The sequence below is a fragment of the Neovison vison genome, chromosome 12 (assembly GCF_020171115.1).
Source record: "Neovison vison isolate M4711 chromosome 12, ASM_NN_V1, whole genome shotgun sequence".
NCBI lineage: Eukaryota > Metazoa > Chordata > Mammalia > Carnivora > Mustelidae > Neogale > Neogale vison.
The window spans coordinates 8552909-8575312 of NC_058102.1; the positions used below are offsets into that span (position 1 = coordinate 8552909).

The window sequence follows — 22404 nt, forward strand, 5'->3', positions numbered from 1 at the left end:
ATAAAAGTAAGTCTTAAATATACATTGGTAAAAACTCCAGGCTCTTTCATGGCTCTCACACAGGGCTGGGTCCCTGATGGATACTTACAGTGAAAACCAACAACTCCAGGATTTCTGTACAAAAGAAGGCTTAGCTGTAGCAGTCTGGTTAGAGCAGCAATCCGGTTGGTTCCTCTTGACGGAATAATGACAAAGTAAAGATCCCAGGTGTGACAGTGGGGAGTTGGGATTGGGAGCACGGGAGGCAAGTGTGTGGGGCCAGACCGTGGCAAACAAGGGCTTGCCAGCCCTATCCAGCCCCAGCCTGTGTTGCATAGCCCACAGGCTAAGAATGATTTTTGTGTTTTTTAAATGGTTGAGAAAATTAAAAGAATAATATTTCATGATACATGAAAGTTATATGAAATCCAGAAAGTCTCATTGGCATATAGCTACGCCCACTCATTTACATAGCGTCTATGGGTGCTTCTGTGTTACTGCTGCAGCAGATACCGTGGGTCCACAAGGCCTAGAACATTTGCCCTCTGGCCATTTACAGAAAGAGTTCACCCACCCTTGGCCTCTGCTGTGTTACTCTTAGCTGGAGGAGGAAAAGCAACGCGCTTTTCCAACACCGACTGGCCACAAGGTGTCAGCATCTCACCACGGTGTCAGCATGCTCCCCGAAGGACCCGCAGCCAGGAGTACGGGCGGCACTGGGCGCCTGGGCCTTGCTTAGGAAGGAGCCAGCCTGGGGGTAGCTGTGGAGAGCAACGGAGCATGAAAGCTAGAAGAGGGGCGCCTGGGTGGCTCGGTGGGTTAAGCATCTGCCTTCCGTTCAGGTCATGATCCTGGGGTCCTGGGATCAAGACTCACTTGGGGCTCTCTCCTCAGCAGGGAGTCTGCTTGTCCCTCTCCCTTTGACTTCCCCCTCCTCCTCCCCCCACCCATGCCGCTCTCTCACTCTCTTTTTCTCCCTCAAATAAATAAAATCTTTTAAAAAAATGTCTAGAAGAAAGTTAGGGAGGGTCTGGAGCCTACCTGAATGGAAAGTCAAGTGGCTTGCTACACATAAGCAGCCTTTTCTGGATGTGCTGCGTTTTTTTGTTTTGTTTTGTTTGTTTGTTTGTTTGTTTGGGTTTAATTTGTATTTTATTATTGTATTTTATATATGAAGTGTTGTGTTTTATATATGAAGTGTTTTCCAAACAAACTAAAATTGTCTATTTTATCCAAAACTATCCATGAAGAAAAGTTGTGGGACATTTTCACAACCAGATGAGACTGTGGCCCTGTTCCATGCCTGGAACCAACCAGCTCACAGAGCTGAGGTGAGGGGGGTTTGACCGGAGCACATGGGGCCCTGCCAGGCAAAGCGGCCCTCAGATGGCCTCCCTGGCAGGTTTTCTGCATCCTTCTTTCAAAACCTGGCTCTTGGAACTTTTTTCAGGTGGACGGGCATTTACCTCCACATGCCCACTCCTCACTGAAAGTGGCAAGTGTGTATACAGGGAGGGAGTAGGGAGAGTCCAGGAGAGAACGCCCCAAGAGAGAAGTGACAAAGCCCTCGCTCTAACACACCAACGGAAGCATGGGCGGGTAACTAAGCTACCCCAGACGTTAGCCACTCTGCTGAGCGCTTGAGTCCTCACAGCCTCTGGAAAGTGGCACCAAATTATCCCCATTTTACACATGAGGAAACCGAAGTTCTAGGTGGGAGGCAACTTGCTGGGTCATTTTGCTGGTATGTGGCCAAGTGGGGACTCCAGTCCCACACTGCCCATCCTGACGACTATCCTCTGGTCCCCATGTGCCTCAGCTAAGGTCAAAGCAAAAGGCCTGCCCCAGACCACCCTAAAGACATGAGCCCCACCCCGGGCCTTCCTTGCTCACCATTCAGCCTCGGCCCGAGCTCACAGCAAATATGCGTGGAAGGAACAAATGAATAAAGCCTTCCAAATCCTGCAGTGAAGTGCCTTTCCTGGTCCAATCAGCCAACTTCCAAGACTTTCTGGAAAGAGATGAGTCGTAGAGTCCAAGCTACGCTTAGGAAAGAAGAGTCACCAGACATGGTTCTGGGATCTTAGCAGCGGACGGTGTGTGCTTCTCCCTTGCTTGTGCCCAGAGGGTCATGGCCATGGTGGGCAGACGGCCTGTTCATGGTTTCCCCTCCTGCTCTCCTCCAAACTGCTTATGCTGTCGCTGCGACAGGTCCTAGCCGGTCTCCTATGACGTGGAGTCCTGTTCCTGGGGTTGCTATGTCATGGCTGCAGACAATGCCTAACTTCTAGCCACTTTACTGGATGAAAACGGGTCTCCAGCTGGCTGTCACTCCGAGAGGCCATGGGCACCACTCCAGAAGGGCCCAGATAACTACATTCTAGACCTTCCTGTGACTTGTTGGGGGGCGGGACACAGACTATTTTCTCACATCAAGGCCCTCACCTCCTCACCCCATTCTTGTGTTAGCAGTTTGAAAGGAAGCAGGCAAAGTCATCCCGGAGCAGCCAGAGAGGCTTGGAGGCCTGGGCCCACCCAGTCTGGAGCCACTGGGAGAGGGACACTGGCCCCTAGGGACACACGCTGAAAGGAGAAGACCTCCCCGAGGAAAGGATTTGGTCAGGAAGGACTTGGGATAACTCAGTTCTTAGGAAATTAAGTAGCAAAGAGCAGAGTCCTGTTTGGCCTCTAAGTACGGTCTCAGAAGTCGGGAACAAGATTGAAAGGGTCACGATCAATTCTGGAGCCTCTGACACCACCCGCATTGACCAGCCTGGCTTGCTCTCTGTATCAGGAGGCTGTCGAGTTTTCAATCACTCAGCAAACAGGCACTAAGTAGATACCCAGTGACCCATAGAGATGATGGGCAGAATGGGTACCTACCACCCTCTGGATGGGAACCCCAGAGATAGAATGGGTACCTCTCAGTCTTCACTCCCATGTGCACCTGCTGCCTCCCAGCCTTCTCGAAGGCACCCAGCCTCTCAACCTTGGTCTGGCTCATCCTGCTAAGCCCCGGGTGCCTGTTCTGCACCAGACCTTCAGCCACAGGAGCGACAGGGCCTACGATTAGAGTGATAGCCGCCGGGCCCTCCAGGGTGGGTGGGGAGCGACTGTGGCGTGCAGCCAGATGATGAACTGTAGCCAGGGTGCCCGGCGGGGCTCACCTGCTGCTGGGGGGCTTTGCCGATGTTGATTCGTGATGCCCCAGCCAGCGGTTCCCACCCGGCCTGATGTGATGACCGTGGAAGTTTCTTTGCTCTCAGCCCCAGCTGCCTTTTGGGGGTGAGGACGGTGTTGGGCACACACAGGTCTGTCCAAGGGCGCTTTCCATGTAGGGCTCAACTCGAACTAAAGGAAGGCGAACAGATTGGGAGGAAACGTAACAGGGTTCTCTGTGGAGTAAGGCAGATGTGTGCACATAAACACACCTGTTCCGGGGAGCACAAGGCGGTGAAGAGCTGAGCAAGGTAACTAGAACAAGACAGAAGATGCTATTATGTCAGTCACAGAAAGCAAAATCGTTGGCAAATCAGCCACCTCTCTGGGGCCAAAGCGTTCTGTTGGAGAGAAAGGTTTCCCAGGGGCGTGCACATGAGCGCGCCTTAGAGAAGCAGCCTGGGGCTTTGAGGCTGCAGCTAGCGGCTGGGCTGTGGGGACTTCATCCCCTGGGGACACTTGACAACATCTGGAGGTATTTTTGGTTGTCTCGTTGGGAGAGGTGTTGCTGGCATCAAGTGGGTGGAAGCCGGGGCACTGCTAAACATCCTGCAATGTGTGGGACGGCATCTCCTCCAACAATCTGTGGCTCCCACGTCTCACCACCAGCATGGAAGGCGAGAAGCCCTGTGGCAGAGGAGCAGGGCTCAGACCTGCATTTTACGCAGTGTGGGACCTTGGGAGAGCCACGTACCTCATCTGAGAAATGGGCACAGTAAGACCTCAGCTGCTTGTCACACAACTTCATGAGACTCAATCCCCAGTGGGTCCAGGAAAGCTTTTTTAACACTGCAAAGGGCTCTTTCCTGAGCTTTTCTTAGTTTGAAAACTGCAGGTGACTAAAGCATCTGTCATGGTCACTGGCACATAGTAGGTGCTCAATAAATTAGAGAAAATCATCACAGTAAAAACAGAAAAGGCCCATTTCACCTCTGTCCTGTGTCCTCCCTATCTCAAGGGCCATCTTTTTTTTTTTCTTTCTTTTTCTTTTTGCCTATCCATTCTATTAAATTCTCTGACGGTAGAGGGTAGTGGCGTTAGCAGAGGCCGCATGGAAAGCACCCTTGAATGATCAGGGATAGGAATCACCATATACCCTGACGATGGAAGACGCAAGAGACTGGGAAGTTTTGCCAAATCAAGGGAAGGCCCCAGTCCCATGCAGGAGTCCTGGACTTTCCGTTGGAGTGGGGCAAGATCCAGGTGGCAGCCGCCCCATGGTCTCAGCCCTCAGCTTCCTCTGCTCACCAAGGAGCTGTGCAAGTTGTTGGCACTCAGCCTACAGAAGCTAGACCCAGAGAGGGCTACTTGGTGGTGCTGCTGGTGGTGTCGGGAGGGCCGTTTCCTGCGTGCTCCTCTGGGAGCCCCTCTGACGTTACCAGCCCTGTGGAAGCTGCCGTATGGGGACCAAGGGCACGATACACCCTTGAACCTGCCATCCATCTGAGGATGCCAGATGTACCCTTGAGATCTGATGAGAGAGAGAATGCTTCGCGGTGTGTGTGCAAATGCTGGAACAGAGGACAGATGTAGTCAAGACTGCGAAACCCAGAGGCAGAGCAGAGTGGTCTGGAGCTTGGGCAGAGGCTTGAAGCTTAGGGCTTCAAGATCCTTAGCAATCTTTGCGCTACTGTTCTGTCCCTGGCCTCTCAGGGCGGGAGAGGTCAGGCGCCATCTCGTCCAAACCTCTAAAGGGCATGGGGAGACAGGCCAGAGGGGAGGCAGAGCTCCTCCCACTATGCAGCATTGCTTCCTCGTGGTCTCCCGCCCCCTTGTTTCTAAGAACAAAGTGGGAACACCCCGTCTTGGCACCTGGGGAAACAGGCAGAAAGGCAGGCCTGGTGCCAGGCTTCAGTGACTTGGTGCTTCTAATCTGGACCCTCCCACATGTTAGCGCTGGGGAGGAACTGGCCCTGCTCTGGGTCAGAAGAGGGGAAGGGGATACAGCAGGCCAGCTTCTCTGGGAGGGAGGGCAGAAGAAGCCTTTGGGGAGAACTCTTAGGAGCTGGTCCCTTCCCTAAGGCCTCCTCCCTTGTCCCCAGAGAGGTCCACTCTCTCCACCAAGGGTGATCTTTTTCCCTGACTGCCATTTGCCCAATTGTGTCTCATACTGTCAAGGTGACGGCCCTGAGCAGAGGGGACACCCTCCACCGCGTGGTTTTTAACTTCCCTTTCCTTGCCCTCCAGGACAAGCATATGCCACAATGTCAGCACTTCCCAGGAAATATTTAATCCTCAGAAAAGCTCAAGGAGGTGGGTCAGGGCCCCCTGCCCTCCCCAGCCCCCCACCCTTGAAGCTAGCCTCAGGATGGAGAGAGGAGCCCCTGGGAAGTGGGGGAGCCCACTTCCTTTCCTCCCCCACTGCCAGAGGCCAGGTTCTTCCCCCACAACCCCACCACACCATCCCACCTCCTGGTTCACTTCTGTGGCCCCAGTGACCTCCCCCAACTCCACACATAGGCCCCTCCTCCAGGTGCTGCAGGTGCCCCAGGGTTTTGCAGAAGGAAAGACACAGTTTGGTTCAGAAGAGGCTGGAAGAGGCCGCCTGGTGTTGCTTCCACTGGGCCATGGGGCCCCTCGGCTCCCTGGTGGCTGTGATCCCACAGCTGTAGGCTTGCAGAACCTGCAGTCTGGCAATTTTTGTTGTCCACTCAAGAAATTTCTCCTCAACTCTTAATCTCAGGAAACAAACTGAGGGCTGCTGGGGGTAGGAAAGGATGGGGTGGCTGGGTGATGGACATTGGGGAGGGTATGTGTTATGGCGAGTGCTGTGAAGTGTGTAGGGCTGATGGATCACAGACCTGTACCCCTGAAACAAATAATACATTATATGTTAATAAAAAATTAAAAAAAAAAAAAAAAGGGAAGCAATCTCTCCTTTGACCCCTCTGGTCACACAAGTAGGGAGGGGTGGGGGGGGGACTTTAGGCTGCTCTCCCTGGGCTGGCGTTGTGGCCATTAGGCCAGGCCTCTTTGGGGAGGCAAAGGCTCCGAGATACAGCCTGACTTTTGTCAGGAGGCAAAGGCTGGTTTTCGGCTGAAATGTAACTAGAGAAGGCACAAAAGTCCCAGCTGGTGAAGGGGCCTGATGGCCATCTTGGGAGGAAGTGGGGAGGGAGGTGGGAAAGGACAAAGGCCCTTGTCTGCAGGGCTTAATCTCCCATACCACTCGAACCTCCCGCCCTCCTGCCCTCGGCCAAGCTCTCTCTCCCCGTCCTGGGCTGCCAACCAAGGCACTTTATTAAAGGGAGGGAGCAGCCTCAGGCAAAAGCACAAGAAGCAGCCCCATATGTGTTTGCAGTGGTGACAGCCAAGGAGGTCCGGACCACTGGCGTGGAGTGTGCTGAGATGGTGGGAGGGAGGGGAAGGAGACCTCAGTGTGACTGACGGCTCTCAGCACGGCAGGGTCAGATTCTGCCCCTGGCTGAGGGGAGGCTTGGCCCTCATTTCACTCCAGGTCTTGTACAGGAGCCTGCAGAAACCAGGCCAGGAAGGCCGTAGCAGCCGGGGCCCTAAGCTGTCCTCGCTGCACCTCCTACCTTGAGTGCCGAGCCTAGGTCAAGACTGGCTCCCTGGCCCAGAGTCCCATTTGTTCTCTTCCTTTATATCCCACCAAACCTGTTGGGGGATCAGGAGCACCAGGAAGCCCAGGGAAGGAGAAGTCAGGCAGCTGGGGCTGCCCTGGAGACCCCATCACCTTAGGCATAAAGACATGGGCTCACCCCATCTGGGCACCTGCAGGGCAAGGCTGGCCCAGTGGAGGGAGGGCGTCTGGCGTAAAGGAGAGCAGACACGAGTCAAGCTTCCGCTTCATGTAAACAAGGAGTGTCCCCTGCCTGGCCAGCGACAGTCTTGCAGGGGGCGTGCGGTCGTCTTGAGATGCTGCAGACTCTCACGTCTAGAATCAAGGGTCCCTGAGGCCAGGATGGAGGCTGCTGGGCAGGAAGCAAGTGAGGGTCCAGAGTGCAAACTGGTGCAGGGCTTGACCTGAATTCTCCACAGGGCAGGGCCGGGGACACCCATAAGTCCTCCCCACCGCTGGCCCACAGCTCAGGAAATCACGCAATTTCTGGCCTTGGCGGGACTGGCACTCGTTTTACCTGCAGAGACAACTGACACAGGCAAGGAAGACGTAAGTGAAGTGCTCGGCGGACTCGCCTCCCCCTCCTCTCCCGTGTTCTGCCCACACCTCAGATTTAGGGGCTGGGCTCACGGTCTCCCCCGCGAGCTGCTGATCTGGGGTCAGTAGGGCCCCCAGGAAAGCAAGAGGAAATGTTCTCCCTGTCTCGTTCTCTTTGTAAGACAGTCACTGTTTGGGGTACCAAGGGATCTGCTGCCTCCTGACCTCAACAGCATCAGCAGGGAAGGATCCAGAACCCCAATCTACAACTATGATCAATGACTGAAAAAGTCTTTCCAAGAGGTGGCTTCCCAGTAGCCAGACTCTGTGCAGCTGCCCTCACCGCTTACCAAGCACAACAGACCTTCTCTCAGCTAATCCCCAGGGCAGTGGACACACCGTGAGACGATGTCACCAGCCCTGCCACACAGCTGAGGGCAGCGGGCCCACCGGCTCCCCAATCCTGTCAACACCAGCACCAGCCTCGGCTCCTTCCCCGCCAACAGGGACCCCGGGAAGGGATCACCTGGGTCAGGAGGACATGCTTAGGGGGTTGGTTATAAGACAGAGGAGGGAGGGAGCATGCTTCACGGAGGGGAAAGGTGGGGGAGAGAAAGCTGCTCTCCAGGCCAGAGGAGCACCTTCCCATCTCCCCAGGCCCCTTTCATCCATTTCCATCCTTTTAGCCCCAAGTGGCGGCTTCCTCGGCTGGATTTCTGCGCAGGGAGCTCCAGAGGGAAGGGGGCGGGGGGAGCTGAGAGGTAGACACTGACATTTCTGGCCAGCCAGGTGTCAGGCTGCTGGGCCTCCGTCCTCCTGGGCACAGGCTGCCCTTCTCCCAGGTGCCAGCTGCTGAGCTCCTTCCTGCCAGCCCCTCTCAAGGGTCACCTCCCTGGTGCCCACACCCTTTCCCACATCACTCCAGCTGCGAGTTTAATTAATGCGGCCGCTGCCTCCTCTCCTGGACCACCAGTAAGGGAGACACTGAACAGGCTCCAGTGGAGGCCTCCCCACCCCCCTCAAGCTCTGCTCGCCACCACCCTGTCTGGGCAAACTGAACTCACTCGGACCACGAGCCCAGCTAGGCCTCCCTGGAGGCCAAGTTTGATGCTTGTGAGGCTTAGATAAAGTAGGAGAGAGGTGGATGGCTGTGCCACCCCCTCCCCCGAGAGCTCCAAGGGTCAAGGAACCTGGGTTGACTTGGGGGGAGGGTGGGGGTGGGGAGCGGGCTGCCTCTGATGCAGTTCTGCTGGGGACTGTGCTGTCCCACAGTCCCTTCACAACTACCACAGACACAGCCACCCCCAATGTCTCTCCTTAGTGGCTTCTTTTATTTGCTTGGCCTCCTGAGCAGATGTGGCGTTCCTCCCCGGAGGCGGCAGCATTCTGGAGGCAGGGAAGCAGATCAATTTCTGTAACCCAAGGCAGGGGAAGGAGTGTGGCTCCAGGGTGGGCAGAGTGGGCCTGCATCCTGGGCCTGCACTGCGCCCCGGCTCTGTCCCCCTGGGCTCTGTCCCCCTGTCCGGGGAAGTTGGGGGAGGCAGGGGTGAGAGCCCACAGGGTTGCCAGGTTGCGCCTCCCACTCGTTCCATCCGGCCAGGAAAGCCTGCGGAGACTGGACTCAGGATTCATCTCCGTGCCTCCGACGGAGAGATGGTTTGAGGACAAATTCTTTGTGTGCCATCATTCCCTCCGTGCGCGCTGGCTGCGAGTCTAGCGTGTGTAGGTGTTTGGCAGGACTGAGGAGAATCAGACCTGCTCAGGTTAACAGGGAAGAATACATAAAAATGGCTTTTCTTTTCTCTTCTCTCTTCTTCTTCTTCTTCTTCTTTTTTTTTTTTTTTACAAAGTATGGGCAGCCCAGGGAAGATCTGAGGAAAGGCCAAACGTCAAAGGGAACTAACGCTGAAGTGAGACCCTGCATCGTGGGGGAGGTCGCCCGTGGAGGTGCCTGGGGCATCAGGGCAAGGATGCCGATCGGGATGCCAGACTTGGACCATGGGCTCTACAGTCCCAGGGGTTTCAGGACTTCATATTACCCTTTTCTGGAGGATTCTTCCTCTGGATGTCTACACAGTGTTCTCGCTCCCTTCACTCAAGTTGCTGTTCAAATGGCCCTTTGTCCCTTCATCAGACAGGCCTTCCTGATCACCCTTTATCAAAGGGTCATTGCCCGCCCTGCCCTTCTGTTCCAGCCTGGTATTCACTCTGTAAGAGCAGGGGCTTTGCTTGTTTTGTGTGCTGTAGTACCAGGAACTTAGAACAGTGCCTGGCACAGGGCAAACAGTGCACAGATATTTCTTGAGTGAAATGGGTGCCCAGGCAGTGGTAAGCCACTCACAGGTTCGTACCAATCCTCACAACAGCGGCAGCAGCCATAGGTCTCAACTGGGCAACATACACGCCCTCACTCACCTGGATGGTGAGGAAAGCCCTGGCGAGGCCCAAGGGAAACTGGAAGGACAGAGGGATCATGACGTATGCCGGTGAGAATAAGGACGCCATCCTCTTTTCTAGAACTGGGTGGGATCGGTTCCCTCAAAGGATGCTCACACGACTCCTCTCACCTTGCCGTGCGCTCGGGACCCTGACTGGTAATAGTGCTTGGCTTTACCAAGTCAGACTCCAAACACGAGCTGGGGCACGACCCGTGACCCGCAGGAGCGACACTGAAGTCCGAAACTCTGTCTTGACAAGACAGCTCTTGAGTAGACTTATCCTGGAACTGGTGGCCCACAGGTCCCCTAGAGAGCTCTGAACCCCAGGAGTACTTCCCCAACCTTCCGTCCCAGACAGGGGCCCAGATTACCAAGAGAGATTTGAGAAATCCAGCCCCCAGGGATGACACAGGTGAGCCTAAAGTCCCAAACCAGGAGCCCAGTGGCCACAGCACTAAGAGCCAGACCACATTGTCAGTTAAGATGGCTCCCCCATGCATGAATCAGGGAACCCAGGAAAGTTCTGGAAATGCAATGTCACTGTAGTCACCTCCGAGAACTCTGGGAAGAAAAGTATGGGCCCAGAGGACCTTGGTAGGTCATGACCCAGAGGTACTCTGGAGTGTTAATGGCCACTTTCTTCTTCCTCTCCACTAATGGGATATCAGGGGGAGAGTCCATTGGTGAGAAGCCTCTAGACCTTCCAAACAGTCTTCAAAGATGTAGAAAAGTAGCACTAACCCTACGTTCTAGAGATAACCACAGTGCTTTGTGCGGGTCCTGGGATGCAAGAGACCATGCTGCCCTATTTCCCTGGACACAGAATCTTGCTTCGCTGCACCTATCTGTGAACGATGTCATCCAGCAGGGTGGTCGTGAGTTCTGTGTGACAGCAACTAGCGTGGGTCCACATGGCACCTGGTCAGGGAATGTCTGCGCTTTTCTTCCTTCCCTTGACCATGGTCAAGAGTGTTGGCCGTTTCCCAGTGATCTTCCTGGGGGGACGGGGAGGGGCTGCGGGACATCATCTGCAACTTCCTTCCCTCAGCCTGGCAGCCCCATGAGGGCAGGCCCTTATCCGAGAGTCATCATAATCCACAGCTCTGGGACCCCGTACATGGGAAACACTCGGCACACTTGTTTAAAAGGCAGATTCCTGAGCCCAGCCCAACGGTACAGACTCCTCACTGAGTTTTAACAAGGCTTAAATTCCAGTGAATGCCAATTCCTGAGATTGGGATCTCTGTCCCAGAGGACCGTCTAAACTCCTGGATGGACACAGGTGTCAGGCTTGGGAAGTCTGTAAGTGCACCCACCGCAGATACAAGGTCCCAGTTGAGAGAAAAACCAGAAGGGAAAGGAGCTCAGCTTCCACCAGTAGAGGGTGCAGTGAGCCTTCAAACCACCAGGGTCCACCCCCACCTCCCCACCAACCCTGACAAGACACCCACTCCCCATCCCCAGACCTAAAGGAAGGGATTTCCGAAGGTCCTCCCAAGGGCCACACTTGGACCTGCAAACATTTGCATGCTGCTTGACAACTATATACTTCTTATCGAGCAATTTCACAGGCTGCCAGCACTTAGCTTTTCTATTTTTCTCTTCCACCCACCCTATCCATCAGCCCAGGCTCTCCCTTGACAAGAGGGAGGCAGGGAGAGAGAGGACAGAGTCAGAATCAGGAGCTCAAAAGGACCTCAGAAACCCTCCCTAGCTCAGCTCCTCCTCTTCTCGAACAGGAAACAGCCTTGGGGAGCAGGAAGGATGGGTCCAGGGTATGGGGAGCAAAGTGCTGGGGGGTGAGGTCCCACATGATGCCTGTTCTGATGATGTTCTGAATGTTCACTGTAGGAAAAGGATCCTTTCCCTAGATGAGGGCCCTAAGCTAGTAGTTAAAGTGATTTCCTCCCGGATGACAGTTCCAAGAGTACTGGAACTGCTAGTTCCAACCTTGGGGGCCCTATGAAGTCAGGAATGTGACCCTCTGTCTGTCACACAGAGTCGTGGTGACTTAGCTTCTGCCTGAGATGAGACACCAGGACAGCCCAGCTGCTGTCATACATTTGGGAAGCTGGAGGCCGAGAGAAGGGCTTGTGGGGAGAGGGGTCCTGCTTCTTGTCCCTTCCCTCGGAGGGAAGCAAGCGGCAGGAGAGGAAAGGGCTCATTAGCAGCCTGACTATGAGGCCCTGGGGAACGGGAGGCCCAGCCCTAAGGCCACTCTGTGTTTCTTCTAAAGGATGGGGAAGGAATAGGGTGATCCCGCTGGGTCTCCCGGGGCCTTCCTGACTTTACGTGCTGGGGCATCGGGCACTCGGGAGAGGAGTGTCCCTGGGGCGCAGCCCCACGTGCTTGGCTGGCTCCAAAGACATGCAGAGGGCGGAGGCAGGGGCGGTGAACTGGCTGCTGAGAGACTTCGGCAAGGTGGCAGGAAGGGACAAGATAATGGGCCTTTCGTTTCTATGGAAACACTTCAGGGTGAGGGGCTGAAGGGAGCGAGAGCTCTCACTTCCTTCACAGTCAGGACTTGGGAAATGGCCCTTTTTGTGGTCGGCCCGCTCCTCCCTCGCCCTGCCCTGCCAGGTGTTCACCATGGCAACCCTTCCTCCCAGCAAGAGGGCTAAGGTGGCAGAGCACCAGGTGCCGGGGGTGGGGGGGGGCAGGGATCCCTGTGGGAACGCGACTGGGGGCCACCACCCCTCCCTGAGAGGTCATGGGCTTGGGCCTGGGTTTGAGTCCTGACCCCCACCACCACCACTTCCTGTGTCCTGAGACCATCGAGTGCACCTCTCTGAGCTCCTACCAGCCACCTCAGTGGTGGTCGTGAGGAAAAAGAGAGAGAAAGCATCTCGTGCAGGGCCTGGCACATGGAGGTGCCCAAGAGACGCTTCCCGGCCCAATGGAGGTACGGCCCTGGCACCCCTGTGTCCCAGATTCAGAGACTCCCAGGCCTGTCGTAACCTGGACAAGCACAGGCGGAGCGCGCCAGGTTCCGGGGCCGGCTGGGCAGTCAGCGCAGGGGAAGGTGGTTGTGACCCTTGCTATCGAGCCATTATCAGGTCAAAGCTAGGGCTGTGGGGGTCAATGGAGATCTGGAAGCACTCAGATACCCCAGCAGCACCTGCCTTGCCGGAGGAGGCCGGTCGCCCCAGGGCCGAGCCTCACAGACACGAGAGAAATCCCTGCACGGAGACCCCTTCCACTCGGAGGTCCTACCGTGAGGAAAGGCCCCGGCAGCAGCCCTGGCTGTCACCACCCACCTTCAGAAAGGCCTGCTCCGGAGAAAGAGACGGAGGCCCAGGCCTCTGGGGAGTCCCAGAGAGATAGCCAGAAAGACGCCACCACCAGGAACACGCTCTCCCGAAAGTAAGCAGCAGGGCAAACACCACTTACCAAACAAGCACAGCGAAGAAGCAATTCACGCTATTTACAACAGAAATGAGGAAAGTGGGTCAGGGTGTGGGTGGGGTTCAGGCGAGGGTGGGGTGTGTTTGAGCCAGGTGGATTGTGATGACAGGTGATGTGGCAAGGAACAGGTTTTCTAGAACGAGCCCTCGACTCAGAGGCAGAGGTCAAGCTTGGGTCAGACCACTCAGCTGCTCTGTGTCTGTTTCTTCACTGACAAAGGAGAAAGTTTCTAGGCTTCTGGTGGCAGGAACCAGAGCTCTCAGATGACTCCATGTCCGGCACTGTTCTGAGCACCTTACAGCCTCAGAACAGCTGAGCAAGGCAGGTACCCTTCTCCTCTTTATTTTTAAGATTTATTTATTGGAGAGAGAGAACGAGAGAGAGCGAGCAGGAGAGGGGGAGAGGAAGAGAGAGAGAATCTTAATCAGGTTCCACGCCCAGCAGAGCCCCACTCGGGAGCTTGCTCTCAAGACCCTGAGATCATGATCTGATCTGAGCTCAAATCGAAGAGTCAGACACGTCAGCCAATGGAGCCACCCAGGTGCCCCGTCCTTCCTTCCTCTTAGAGAAGAGGAAGTGAACTTGGACCTGCCAGAGCAGGATGGGAACCGAGGGCCTGCGGACCTCAGGACTCTGGCTGTCCACACGCCAGCAGGCAGCCTTTCTGCAGACAGGAGGCAGCACTCCGGGAGGAGGGCAGCCGGCCTGGGGGCGTGGGGCCACGGGTGGAGGGAGGACTCACCTGAGATGTCAGCACTGGAGCCCTCTTTGGGCCTCTTCCCCGTCACAAACTGCACCTCTGCGAAGGTCTCGGTGGAGAGGGAGCTGCTCACGCCGTTGGGCGCCGCGGGAGTCTTGGACCGCCGGCTGAAGAGCCTCCTGCTGAAGCGCCTGCTGTCCTTGGCAGTGGCGGCCTCCCCGTTGGCAGCCTCTCCCTTGCCGTTCCGGACCAGCGCCTCCGGGGGTCTGGGCTTCAGGTCCACGTGCAGGTGAGAGACCACCCGGCCGCCCTTCCGAGCCAGCTCTCCCGAGGGCACGGGCTCCATGGGGGGCGGCACCTGCTCCAGCGTGACCAGGTCGTTCAGGAAGCTCTCCAGGCGCCGGGCCGCCTCCCCGCCGCTGCCCCCCTCCTGCTGCTCCTTGGGGTCGCCGCCGGCCTCCCGCTGCTGCCGGACCGCCCAGCGCATCATCTCCCCGGGGGGCTGGCGGCTGCCTGACACCAGGGCGTACTTGGGGTTGATGAGCCTGCGTGCCACGGTGGAGGAGTGGTTGGGGCTCAGCCTCCCGGCGGCACCCCCCAGGTTCAGCTGCTGGTACAAGTTCACCTCCTCAGAGATGGCATACAGCTCCCGGAACAACAGGTCGAAGGGCTCCACGTTCTGCCCTGTGAGGAGGAGGAGAAGGTTCCTGTCCACGTAGGAGGCGCTCCAGGTGAACCTGGGAACGTGGGGACAGAGAAGCACGACACGTAGGCCCAGCCTGCGGCAGCCCCTGGCCATCCCAGCTCCACAGCCCGCTGCCCCCACCCCCACCTCATCTCCGATGGAGGCCGGAGGCCTTGCTGCCTGGTGGAAGGGGCCTCCTGGTCCCACGGCCCCTCTGTTTCTCAGGTCTTGGCCTCAAATGCAGAAAGCAGGCGAGGAGATGAGAAGGCGGGCCTGGATTCCCACCTGGTTTCTACCCTTGGAGGCCTTGAAAAGTGGGGCTCAAGGAGCACACAGCCACACAAGTGTGGTGAGGCTCACGTGTGACACCATGTATAAAACATTTAGCTCCGTACGTGGCACACACACACCCCGAGTAAGTGGGGATGGGGCTGCTATTACTGTTTTTTTGTTTTGTTTTTTTAAGATTTTACTTATTTAGTTGAGAGAAAAGTGCACACAAGCTTGGGGGAGGGGCAGAAGGGCAGAAGCAGGCTTCCCGCTGAGTAGGGAGCCGGATGCCGGGCTCCATCCCAGGACCCCGGGATCATGACCAGAGCGAAAGGCAGATGCTTAACCCCCTGAGCCACCGGGCGCCCCCGCTGCTACTGCTAATACGGCTCTTCTCGGAGTCTTCCGAGCGCTCAGTGTCTGCAAATCCTGCACTTCAGCCATGTCCGAGGACCGTGGCCACTTACTGATTATTTCCCGGCCCAGTCTCTCGCCTCACCGGGATTTCGGTTTTCTCGGAGGGCAGAGACTACAGAGATGGACTTTCTCATGTTCCTGGTAACTGACTTCCGAACAGGAATTGGGACACATTGCTTTCACACCACATCCTTACATTTCATTTTCTTTTTTTTTTTTGGCATATGAAAATTTATTTCTGTCATGTTTTCACCATCAAAACTTAGGATCTTGTCTTTCCTTCTTGCTTTTGTATTAGGCAAAAGAGAGACATCGGCTACTTTGACAGCCTTAAACCGAACGCCAGGAACATCACCGACAGCGTGACCTTTGTGGCCAAATCCATCAACCAGAACCTCATCATTCTCCTAGGTAAAATTCAAACCACCATCCTTGGGTACAAAGTCTGTGACTTTTTTGCCGTTCTTGATCAGCTGGACCCTGACATGTTTCCTGACGGCAGAATGTGGCTGCTGGGCTTCAAACGCTGCTTTTCCCAGCACAATTCCCTTTGCATGGGAAGCGCCTCCAAATGCGTTGGCCCCCAGGCTGTGCCCAAAGGGACCTTCTTGTACCATTTATTGTGCCGCTTCTGATCTCGCAGGCCATGGAGCTTCCTGGCAGTATGAAAACTAGGACCATTGCCCATCCTGCTGGCACCACAGGCCTGAGTGAAAGTGACCACACCCTCCCATTTCTTTCCCAGATCTGGTCCATTCTGCTTCCTGACTGTCCCCGCAACGACTAGCCTCACAATGCAAGCAGCTGCTGTGGACCCTGAAGGTCAAGCTGTGCTTAATGCCCGGGAAGAGTTGACCCCCGCCTCTGGAGTAATACAGTAGCCAGAAATTTGGAGGGCAGGTACTGGCCAGGAGGCTCTTCTCTGCCATTAGATCCAAGAACCCGTCTTAGACCCACGACCACGGGGGGCTCCAGTCCAGAGTCTTCCTGACCCTGTAATTTGTTACCCCAAGTAAAAGCCTCTGGGTTCTTTGACCTGGCCCAACTCACCTGTAAGATCCTGTGGCCACTTTCTCACCATCTACCATTAGGAATGTTGATGACAGGGTCCCCTTGATCTTCCCCATGGGCATGTAGAAGCCAACACCTGTTACAGAGCGGACACGGATGTTCTGTTGAGAAGAGTGGAAAAGCACTGTCACTCATAAGACTTGGAGCCAAGTTTTGTGTGGGCACAGAAGGAACCTCTTGTCTGTGGAGCTCTGCCTGTTGGTTCCCGTCTATGCTAGACTCTACTTCCCACAGGTGTAGAGGTACAACCCCATCTGGAGAGCAAGAGGAAGTTAGCAGATCTTGCTTTGAGCATAGATGAGCCCAAGGTGGCTCCTGCCTGCTCCCAAAGCTCCCCAGAAGAGAACCAAAGCCCTAGCTTTGATCCTGACCGTGACTCTGCAGGGTGAGCACCCCAGGACTGGGCCAGAGCTGCCTCCTTAACCTCAATAGTCTTGAGATAAAATTTAAGCTGGGCATGTAAGTTAGGGTTATCAATTCACAAGGCAAGGTTTTAGACAGAAAGAAAGGTGTTGAACTCTTGCCCGAACTGGGCAGAGGATGGGGGCAGAGGCAGCCTCCATCTCATCTCTTGCCCCTCTTCCCTCCACCCTCCATCCCTACCCCAGTGGTACAACTCACCCGAATGCGGAAGTCGGTGAGCTGTAGGCCCTGACACATTTCCAAGAAAAACTTCACGCCTGCCTCATCCAGGATGATATACACCGGGACCCGGCGCTTAAAGGCAGCATCCACAATGTCTTGGAAGATATCGCTGTCAGTGAAGAAGTCCATGACCACCGCAATGACCTGGATGGGGAAGGGCGACTAGTGAGACATGGGGTGACTCCGTCTCTATAGCGATACACTGTGGCCAGAGAGGTCTAGCTGGGCCTATGTAACCAGAAGCCAAGAGCCAAACACCCCATCTGCACCACTCCTGGGCTCTCCACGTCCCATCCAGCTCTGAGCACATCTGAGCCCGGAGATGGGCTCTCTGCCCTGAGAAATGTCTGGGGGTCCAGGCAGGCTTTGTGCTTCATCCTTGATAAATCCCCACTACCCCACCCTGCCCATTCTCCAATAACTCTTCAGAAGCCACGTCAGAGAGATCTAGGAGGTTGAGGAAAGTTGGTCCTAGTGGCCCAGGGAAACAAGTAGGCTCAAGAAGAAGTCACTGAGAAGCATGGGATGGACTCATTTTCACCACCTACAAATCTGCTCAAACCCCTTTCTCTGCCGACCTGAGTGCTTTGATCTCCCTAGAGTTGTGCACGGTCCCGTCCTCCGGTTGATGCGGATTCAGGTAGACTCCAGGAACTCAAACTCTCCTGGCCTCCAGGTGGCCGGGTTATCTCATACCACCCTCAAGTCAAGGTCACTGCCTAGGACCCTTGGTTTCTAAAAGCCTGTCCTGAAGATCTGTCGTGGAAGGTGAGGTTTTCAGCTTGAGGCAGATCTGCCTTTCTGACCTTAGCTTCTTCATTTTCCTAGGCAAAACTTCATCTGCTCCAGTGGCAGGGTTTTCTTGCGGGCCCCAAGCATTGTGGGCCCGCAAGAGCCCACAGCCCATGTAGAGCAAAGGGCATGCTTTGGGGTCAACGGATCTGGTTATATCGACTTCCTATGTATGTGACCTCAGGCAAGTCACTTAACCTTGGTGAGCCTCTGCTTCCTCATCTGCAAAGTGGGCATACCCTTTACCCTGTACTTTCATTTTGCCATTGAGATTAGATAACATCTGTAAAGCATCAAATACAATGTCTGGCACGCAGGAAGTCATAAATAAATGGTAATCACTGTACGGTTGAGGGCTTCTGTTAGCTGTTGCCACTGGAAGCCTGAACTCTGAAGTCAGACAGACCAGACCTGGTAGACCAGCTCCACCACGGACTCACCAGTACACCAGCTAGTAACAGGACCTATCTCAAAGGGCTGTTGTGAGGGATTGGGGAGACAAACCATGAGAGCACTGAGCACAGTGGGATCCTCCATCTCCACTACCCTCACACATGTGCTCTATCCTCCCCCTGCCTCCAAGAACCGCCTCCTCCATTCACGCAATATTATTTACGACTGTTCTTGGCTCCCACATTTCATACTCAATCATTCATACAAGTTAAAATTTACTGGGTCCCAGAAGCAGAGGGGGGATCTATAGATAAACTTTAATCCCTGACTTCAAGGGGTTAATCCCACTGGAATGATAAGCCGTTGGCACTAAGTAAGACGTGAGGCAAAATGAGATAAATGCTTTAAGAGAAGTACAAGTGATCTGTGAGGTGAGTTCAAAGTCGGAAGGGGGTGTGGGAGGAGGGGCAGCAGGAGGGAGGGAGACTGAATGATTGCTTCTGGCCAGAGAAGAAATTCTTAAGAAAGGCTTCATCAGGGAAGCTAACACCTGAAGAATGGGCAGCCTCCGGGACCAGGAGAAATGAACAGGGAGGAAAACAGAGCTGGCAAGTGGGAGGGGGTGCCGCACGTGGGTGTGCGGGTTGTGCACTGCACATGGGCTCTGGGCTGAGGGGGTGAGTGGTAGCTATGCCTACCTGAGGAAGGGAGAGCTTTTTCTAATCTGACCACATCCACAGGGGCTAGCAGAAGCCTATGAGGCACGTGTTTCTGGCAAAGAACACACCGTAAACAAAGGCACTGAAGACAAGGACAAACAGGCACCACACGCTTTCCACGTGCCCCACGCTGAATTTTCTAATTTGATCCTCAAAATAAGGAGGACTGTTCTCATTTATAGATGAGGAAGTAAATGCAAAGGGGCTTAATGATGTGCCCAAGGTCTTACAGTTAACATGTAGCAGAGCAGGGATTTGAACTCAAGTCTCTCCAACTCTGTAAGGTATTTTAGAAACATCATATCAAAAGCTGGTTCTTTAAAAAGACCAAAAAAGGGGCACCTGGGTGGCTCAGTGGGTTAAAGCCTCTGCCTTCTGCTCAGGTCATGATCCCAGGGTTCTGGGATCGAGCCCCACATTGGGTTCTCTGCTCAGCAGGGAGCCTGCTTCCTCCTCTCTCTCTGCCTGCCTCTCTGCCTACTTGTGATCTCTATCTGTCAAATAAATAAATAAAATCTTTAAAAAAAAAATAAAAAGACCAAAAAAGATAGATAAACTTTTGACAAGGCTGACAAAAACAGGGAATGCAGATAAAGTGCTGAGTAAAAACAGAAATAACCACACACATATTTACTTTTTAAGAAATCATATTATTTAAGAAATAGTAAAAATGACAAAAAGAATATTAGGACTATTTACATAATGATGAATTTGAATGTGAGAATGACATAGTTCAGTCATTAAAAGCAAATTAAACATAATTCAGCATAATCCAGTAAGGTTTATCCTGGAAATACAAGGATGATTAATCTGTTCTTTTAATTTATAACATTTATGGGGTCAAGGTGGGGAAATCATATGTAATTTTAATAGGTTTTTTAGAAGTATTTGATAATATGGGGCACCTGGGTGGCCCAGTGGGTTAAGCGTCTGCCTTCGGCTGAGGTCATGATCCTAGAGTCCCAAGATAGAGCCCTGTGTTGGGCTCCCTGCTCAGTGGGGAGTCTGTTTTTCCCTCTGCCCCTCTCCCTGCTCATATTCTCTCTCTCTCTCTCTCTCAAATAAATAAATAAATAATATCATGTTTAAAAAAGTATTTGATACATGAGATCCCTATTTATGATTAAAATTCTCAAAAAAATAGCAATAGAAGGGACCTTCTATTCCTTAACTTGATAACAGCTATCTACAAAAAACCCACATGAGGGGCACCTGGGTGGCTCAGTGGGTTAAGCCTCTGCCTTCAGCTCAGGTCATGATCTCAGGGTCCTGGGATTGAGCCCTGCATCGGCCTCTCTACTCAGCGGGGAGCCTTCTTCCTCTTCTCTCTCTCTGCCTGCCTCTCTGTCTACTTGTGATCTCTGTCAAATAAACAAGTAAAATCTTAAAAAAAAAAAAAAGCACACATGAAACATACTGAACAGAGAAATGTTAGATGCATTCCCTTTAAGTCCCAAGAATGTCAATAATACTTTCACCATTGCTATGGTGGAAAAAGTCCTGGAGGTGCTGACCAATGCAATATGACAGACAGAGAGAGACCAATAAGAAGAAACAAAACTATCAGTATTTGGAGATGATTTTTAATTTTTTTAAGTAGGCTCCATGCCCAGTGTGGAGCCCAACGTGGGGCTTGAACTCATTACCCTGAGATCAAGACCCGAGCTGAGATCAAGAGTCAGATGCTTAACAACTGAGCCACCCTTAGAGATGTTATTTTTAGAGAAAACCCAGTAAAATGTAGATGAACATTACTAGAATTAACAGGGGAATTTAGCAAGATTGCCAGACACAAGAAAAACTAACAAAGGGCAACAGCACTTTTCTACTCCAGTAGTGATCAACTAAAAGAGAGGGGTGGGGAGAAAAAAATAAGATCAACGTTGCAATTTTATTTTTATTTTTATTTTTTTAAAGATTTTATTTATTTATTTGACAGAGGTCACAAGTAGGCAGAGAGGCAGGCAGAGAGAGAGGAAGGGGAGCAGAATCCCTGCCGAGCAGAGAGCCCAGTGCAGGGCTCGATCCCAGAACCCTGGGATCATGACCTGAGCTGAAGGCAGAGGCTTTAACCCACTGAGCCACCCAGGTGCCCTGACATTGCAATTTTAAACACATAGGATTTAAGAATTAATACCTTTATTGAGAAATTTAGAAACCTCTATTCAAGGATATTTAAAAATATGTGAATAAATGAACAGATAAATTGTGTTCATGGATAACACGATTCAATATTTGAAAAATCAAATTCTCACCATATTAATAAAATTCAATGCAATTCCAATGAAAGTCCAGTCAGTATTTCTGAGGAACCCAAATAATTCTAGGATGTAAGGAAGGATACAGATCTACAATAGCTAAGTCAATTTTGAAAAAGAAAAACTGAGAGGCACCTGGGTGACTCAGACAGTTAAGTGCCTGCCTTTGGCTCAGGTCACGATTTCCCAGTTCTAGGATCGAACCCCGCATTGGGCTCCCTGCTCAGCAGAAATTCTTCTTCTCCCTCTGCCTCTTCCCACGGCTTGTGCCCGTTCTCTCTCTCAAATGAATAAATAATCTTAAAAAAAAAAAAAAAAGGAAAAGAAAGGCTGAGAGGTGACACTTTTCCTACCAATAGTAAGACATGCTGCTGAACCATAGTCATAAGATTGTGGTACGGAGGCAGGAAGGAAATGAAAAACAAATCAGTGAACAGAACAAAGACCCGAAACAACTACGTACCATAAACATATAGAACTTAAAGTCTGACAGAGGCAGAATTACAACTCAGTGGACAAAGGATGCTGCTTAGCAGATGTTACTGGGATACTGGGTTACTCGAGAGAGAGAGGGTATCCCTGCCTTACACCGTATATAAAGGTGAATTTCAGGTGGGTTAAATACCTAAATGTGAATGATAAAACTAATAAAGGAATTGATAAGATATGATTTCTTAAAAGTCTAAAAGCACAAGTTGTAAGGCAAATGAAATTCAAAAACTCACGCATTTGGGGCACCTGGGTGGCTCAGTTGGTTAAGCGTCTGCTTTCGGCTCAGACCATGATCCTGGAGTCCCAGGGTCGAGCCCCATGTCAGGCTCCCTGCTCAGGGAGTCTGCTTCTCCCTCTGCCCCTCCCCCACTCATCCTCGCTCTCCTCTCTCTCTCTCTCATAAAAATCTTAAAAAAAAAAACCACAATGCATTTGACAAATTAGAGATTTTCTGTTCAAAGGAGGATGCTGTAGATAAAGGCAACTGATTGACGACAGGGAAAAGATATCTGTAATGTCTACAACCAAAAGGAATTAATAATATACAAGGGATCCCTGCAAACCAGCAAGAAAAAGACAGGGAGCTAATTAGAAAAATGGGCAAAGAATATGAATAGGCGACTCCAAGAGGAGATACCTGAATGGCTAATAAGTATAAAAAGAGAAGCAGACCTCATTAGTAATCAGAAAAATTCAAATTAAAGCAAAGTGATAAGAGAGAGAGATACCACCTTACAACTGTAATATTCACTAAAAATTCGAAAGCTGGCTAATCCCAAGTACCGGAATGTGAGGGCAGGG

The 22404-nt window shown here is 52.9% G+C and overlaps 1 protein-coding gene across 1 annotated transcript in view; it reads right to left on the bottom strand.

Annotated features, from left to right (window-relative positions):
• Positions 1–6002: 6002 nt before the first annotated feature.
• The window catches only part of FAM83F (family with sequence similarity 83 member F), a 33321-nt gene continuing 16919 nt past the window's right edge, over positions 6003–22404 (bottom strand). The window contains exons 2-5 of the mRNA XM_044228211.1: positions 16926–17093; positions 16284–16405; positions 13904–14598; positions 6003–7310 (exon numbers count right to left, since the gene is read on the bottom strand). Of these exons, the coding sequence (XP_044084146.1) occupies positions 7249–7310; positions 13904–14598; positions 16284–16405; positions 16926–17093 (1047 nt within the window). The 3' untranslated portion in view covers positions 6003–7248. The remainder of the gene's footprint in view (positions 7311–13903; positions 14599–16283; positions 16406–16925; positions 17094–22404) is intronic.